The 4,842-nt window shown below is 56.3% G+C and overlaps 1 protein-coding gene across 1 annotated transcript in view; it reads left to right on the top strand.

Annotated features, from left to right (window-relative positions):
* Positions 1 to 4,842, top strand: part of CSF1R (colony stimulating factor 1 receptor) — a 28,647-nt gene that overhangs the window by 14,505 nt on the left and 9,300 nt on the right. The window contains exon 10 of the mRNA XM_011371162.2: positions 1,268 to 1,383. Coding sequence (XP_011369464.1) covers positions 1,268 to 1,383 — 116 coding nt within the window. The remainder of the gene's footprint in view (positions 1 to 1,267; positions 1,384 to 4,842) is intronic.

Here is a 4,842-nt window from a genome sequence, read left to right as displayed (position 1 = left end):
GGAGCTTAGAGGCTGGTGAGGGAGGCAGTCAATGACAAGTGCACGCAGTCCTACCCCACCCCAGGGCCAGCCTTGGTGGCCTTCTTCATCCCTCTCTGAATCCCTTCCTACCAGAGACACAGTCTTCTCTTCTCAGGGCCACCGTCCGAGAGTGGAGCTGATGTCCAGCCCCGGGCACTAACATAGGCTACGTTTGCAAAGAGGAAAGGACGTCTTTGTCTGTATTCCACAAAGGCGCTATGTGGGTAGTTCTCAGATTCCGTGCAGAGGCCCACAGCTTCTGACAGGCAGGTCTCAGCACCCCTGCATGCCAGGCCTGGCAAGGCTCTCTGGGCCCAGAGAAGACAAAGCAAGAGCCGCTGCCTGACTTGGAAGTGGCCTTCCAGGGCCCCAGCTGCTGGCCTGGAAGCAAGTGCCGCCAGGGCCCGACTCCACACACAGCTGCCCATGGCTGCGCTCAGTCTCACTGCTGGTGGTCATGTATTAGAAGTGATAAAGCCGGCGTGGTATTGAATGCTTGCACCGTGTCAGGAGTTGCGCTAAGCTCTTTACAGGCATTGTCTCAACGAATGTGCACAAACCGAGAAAGTTAAAACTATTTTCTTTCGACTTTGGAGATGATAAACCTGAGGCTTGGGGAGAAGTTACAGGTTCGATGTCACGCACTTCCTACGTGGCCGGTGAGATTTGGCCTCAGACCTACACTGTTGATCTGAGCAAGGTGATGGAAATTATGTCATTTAAAACACATCGTGAGAGCCAGGGTTTTTGATCCAGGAAGAGGAGACCCAGGGGCTGCGAGCCTGGCTTTCAGACCCTCGGGAGGGCTGCGTGTTTCTAAAGGGCACTCACAGAGCAGCAGGGAACGGCCAGGAAGGCAGATTCCCACCTAGTCTTTTTGTTCGAACTCCCCAGACGTGTGGTGGTGAGCCCCGTCACCAGTGGTGTGTACAAGCCAAGGCATTAGGACAGGCTGCTGTGGAGGGGCTCCTTGCCTGGCAGGTGTGGTGCTGCGTGACTCGAGCCACAAAAGGCTGTGACTCCTGCGGGTTTGGGGCTGGGCATGAACAGAGCTGGAGGGTCAGTCCTCCCTGCCCCTGGATGAGGAAGGTCTGCCGGAAGGCTCCCTGAGGCTCCACTTTGTTCAGTCGAAGCATTTATTGAGTACTGACTGTGTTCCAGGCAGAGCACTGGCCTATTCGCAGTGGGGGCGGGGAGGCCGCAGAGGCTCCCTCTGCCACTCACTCCTCCGCCTCGCCCTTTCCAGGAGCCAGCATACAGCCCCCTGATGAGCCCTTCTTCACACCAGTGCTTGTCGCCTGTGTGTCCATCATGGCCTTGCTGCTGCTGCTGCTCCTGCTGCTCCTGTACAAGTACAAGCAGGTGAGACTGGGCAGGGCGGGGCAGCCAGGCCTCATGTGTGCCAGACCACAGGACAGCAAGGCCAGGCCACGCAGATCCCTATTTCAGGCCCTGGACACTCACTCGTTCAGTCAGCCAGTCATTCAGCCAACAGCTCTTTAGTGGGTGCTGGGCGGGCTAAAACTTGGAGCTTTGAGCTCTACCCTCCTAGATGTCACTGGCTAGTGCAGGAGACAGTCGCTAATCAATTCACCAGAAGAGTGAGTGCGAAAGATGCTCTAGGGAGACAAATGGATTGTAGGAGGGCGTAAGCATGGATCTTGTCCCGGCCAGAAGCTTGCAGGCACACAGAGAAGACATCGCGGGGCCAGGCCTGTGTCTCACTCTCACATGGCAGGTGGTCTTGTAGAGGAGGAAGGCCTGGCCATCACCAACCTCTTTGTTAGTTAATATTATTATTCAAAGCTACCATTTATTATTGCACAGTGATGTTTGGAGTGCTGCCCGTCACAATCAGTGCACCATCAGTGATAGCGATTTTAGGGGCATTTTTTATTAATTGTGTTGCTTACATCCTCCCATTTAATGCCTTCAACAGCCGTGGCACGTAGACAGTATCACTAAGTCCATTTTACAGAGTTAAAAGCTGAGGTTCTGGAAGGCTGAGACGGTTGCTCTTGTGTAGAGCTGGTCAGTGGCGGAGGCTGGTTTTTAAAAGGCCATGTTTTTAACCATTATGCAAAACACCTAGTCATCTTATTTAACCTTCACAACACCCGGAGGCAGGGACTGTAGCAGTCAGCATTTTACAGTATGGAGACCAAGGCTTGGGAAGTTTGAAGACTCTGCCCAAGGGTTCCAGGAGCCTCCCACACCAGACCCATGGCCTTCCCCACCTGGCCTAGCTGCCTGCCTGCACAAAAGATGGTGTCTGGTGTGATCAGATGCTGAGAGGGCCAGGCCGGAGGGCTGTGGAGGCCACGGGTGAGGGATCCCTTTCGCTGGCGGGGAAGGGAGACTACTTGGAGGAGGTGGCTTGGCATGGGAGGGAAAAGCCTTAGATGATGGCGGGTGCAGCATGGAGAGATAAAACTCAGGGAAAGGGTGTCTCCTGGGGAGAGGGCGATGTGTGCGAAGGGTGGGGGAAGACCAAGGTGAGTTCCAGATATACTGGTACCTAGAAGAAGATGCAGGTGGAGATAGGTTGGGGATCCGAGGGTTGAACGCTGTCCTGTAGGCTCAGGGCCGTCCGTGGGTTTGAATAAGGGAGTGATATGATTTAGGGGTGAATAACTTCTACCCCACACCTACCATGGGGGTTTTAGTGTGAGAAGAGGACTTGGAGTAGAAAGGATGGATGGGATATGGGTTTGGCTTCTTAAGCTCATGCCAGCACCCAGCATGGGGAGGCAGGCAGCTCAGCGTGCAGCCCCCAAAAAACCAGGGCCTCAAGGCAAGAATTTGGGGATCTGGGTCCAGCGCCGACCCTGTTTGGCCATACGACCTCAGGTAACTCACTGCCCTCAAAACAGTTTCCCGCCCTGTACCGTGGGACTGGTGGCCTTCAACAGGCCTCCTCCTCTGACATTCCACGAGCCTACTGATGGTCTGGTTTACCAGCCAGGGGTTGCGAGTTGGATGAATCTGGGTCTGAATCCTGCTTCTGCCCATCTCAGGCCAGGAGACTCTGGGAAAGTTGGTGTCTCGAAGCTTCTGTTTCTCCATCCGTGAAATGGTGTTAATAATGGTGGCCACCCCACCAGGCTGTCCTGAGGATTCATGTAGGGGGCTCCACAGGGTGCTGGGCACAGACAAGGCTCAGAGTGGAAGCTGCACACTCTTGTCCCAGGAAGAAGTTCACTGGGGAACCCAAGTTAGCTCATGCCTCTTGGGACTGAAGGGATGTCTGAGGTTGGGCATCTCCTTGACTACACACCCAAAATGGTGTTGAGCCCTGCTCGGCCACCTCCAGGGATAGGACCTCACTCACTCCTGTGACCTCCCTGTTCCTTCTCGGAGCAGCTCTGACTTGCAAAATTCTTCCTTATATGGAGCTGAAAACTGCCTCCCAATGCCCCACAGAGCCGCCTCCTCAGCCCGGGGCGGCCTGCAGAGATTCCAGAGAAGTGCCCAGTTCCCCCTTCAGCCCCCCTCCAACCCTCACCACCTCCGGCCGCCGGCACCACTGGCTGGCCGTGGTTTAGGGACATCTGTCCGTGGGCCCATTTTTGGAATGTGTACTCCCCATTACCTTATTTTCCATCCAGGAAATTCGACTGTCCCCTGAGCCCACTCCAGGCCAGGAGAACGAGGGCATCCCATGGAACAAAACCTTAAGGAGGTCAAGATGGTCATGCCCCTGTCTCAGGGCCTGCAGTCCACTTCTCTGCTTTGCCCCCTGGGATTCACCGGCCCTTCCCTGGGGACTCAGTCCTCACTGCCCAGTTCTGGGATGAGGGTGGCCTCCTCTGGGGGAAGGAGTGTTTCTGCCTCAGGCTGAGTCATCACCTTCCTGCCCCCCAGAGATACCACAGGGAGGTGCAAAGGGGGAAGAGAAAGGCCAGGAGTCAGCAGGCGGCAGGGAGGTTGGTCGTGAAGAGGAAAGGATGAGGCAGGGAAGCGTGAAGGGGACAGGAAGGCGGCTGGAAAGGCTGGGATTCTGGGAGTCAGATCTGAGGTGTGGGACCTAGGGGCAAACTGGAGATAGACAGGAGGGTCCTCAGGGTACCCAGTGGGGATCGTTGAGGTCTCTACCTTCCTGAGGCAGAGAACATCCACCTGGCTAGAATCAGCAGGCCTAGTAGGGAGGGTAGCAATGACTTTGATGCTTCCTGTCCACCTTGGTTGCCAAGGGGAGGTTGGGGGTAGGCAAAGGGCCTGGGCTTGTTTTGAGGAATGAATGAGATGACACATATTGAACGCGTAGGCCAGCACCCTGCTCACAGGAAGTGCTGGAGAAGCACTCACTGCTATCACCAATATTACAGAATCTGGCCTGAGGTGGCCCATCCCAGCCTCTCCCCGCAGAGGAGAGGCCCCTCTGGGTAGAAGCTCCTGGGAGCTACACGCGAGCCCTTTCCAGGATGGCAGCGGCCCAGACCTGGGTGGTGTACTGGTAAAGCTGGGGTTCACTTGCCAGGAAGAGATGTAGGGATGCCTGAGGCAGGTGGGAGAGAGCCGCTCCCTCCTCCAGGTACAGAGTCTGGGATCCAGAGATCTGAGATCCCATCCAGACAACCTCTTCTTCCTCCGACTCCCCTCTCTCTCGCCAATATCCCCTGTCTGGCTGGGGGCGGTGGTGGGGAGGGGGCTGACTCAGGCCCAGCTGCAGGAGACAGAGGAAGGAGAAGTGGTGAGGAGACAAAGAGGCCTTGGCCGCAGAGTCTCCTGGAGATAGAAGTGGCCAGGGAGCTGGTGAGGTGGGGGCGGGGTGGTGGGGTGCTGGTGGTGTCCAAGAATCCCCTCCTGGCTCCGTCTCCG

The sequence above is a fragment of the Pteropus vampyrus genome, unplaced genomic scaffold, assembly GCF_000151845.1.
Source record: "Pteropus vampyrus isolate Shadow unplaced genomic scaffold, Pvam_2.0 Scaffold185, whole genome shotgun sequence".
NCBI classification, from domain to species: Eukaryota; Metazoa; Chordata; class Mammalia; order Chiroptera; family Pteropodidae; genus Pteropus; species Pteropus vampyrus.
Note: the sequence above shows the minus strand (reverse complement) of the source record. Positions and strands in the feature narration are given on the sequence as shown.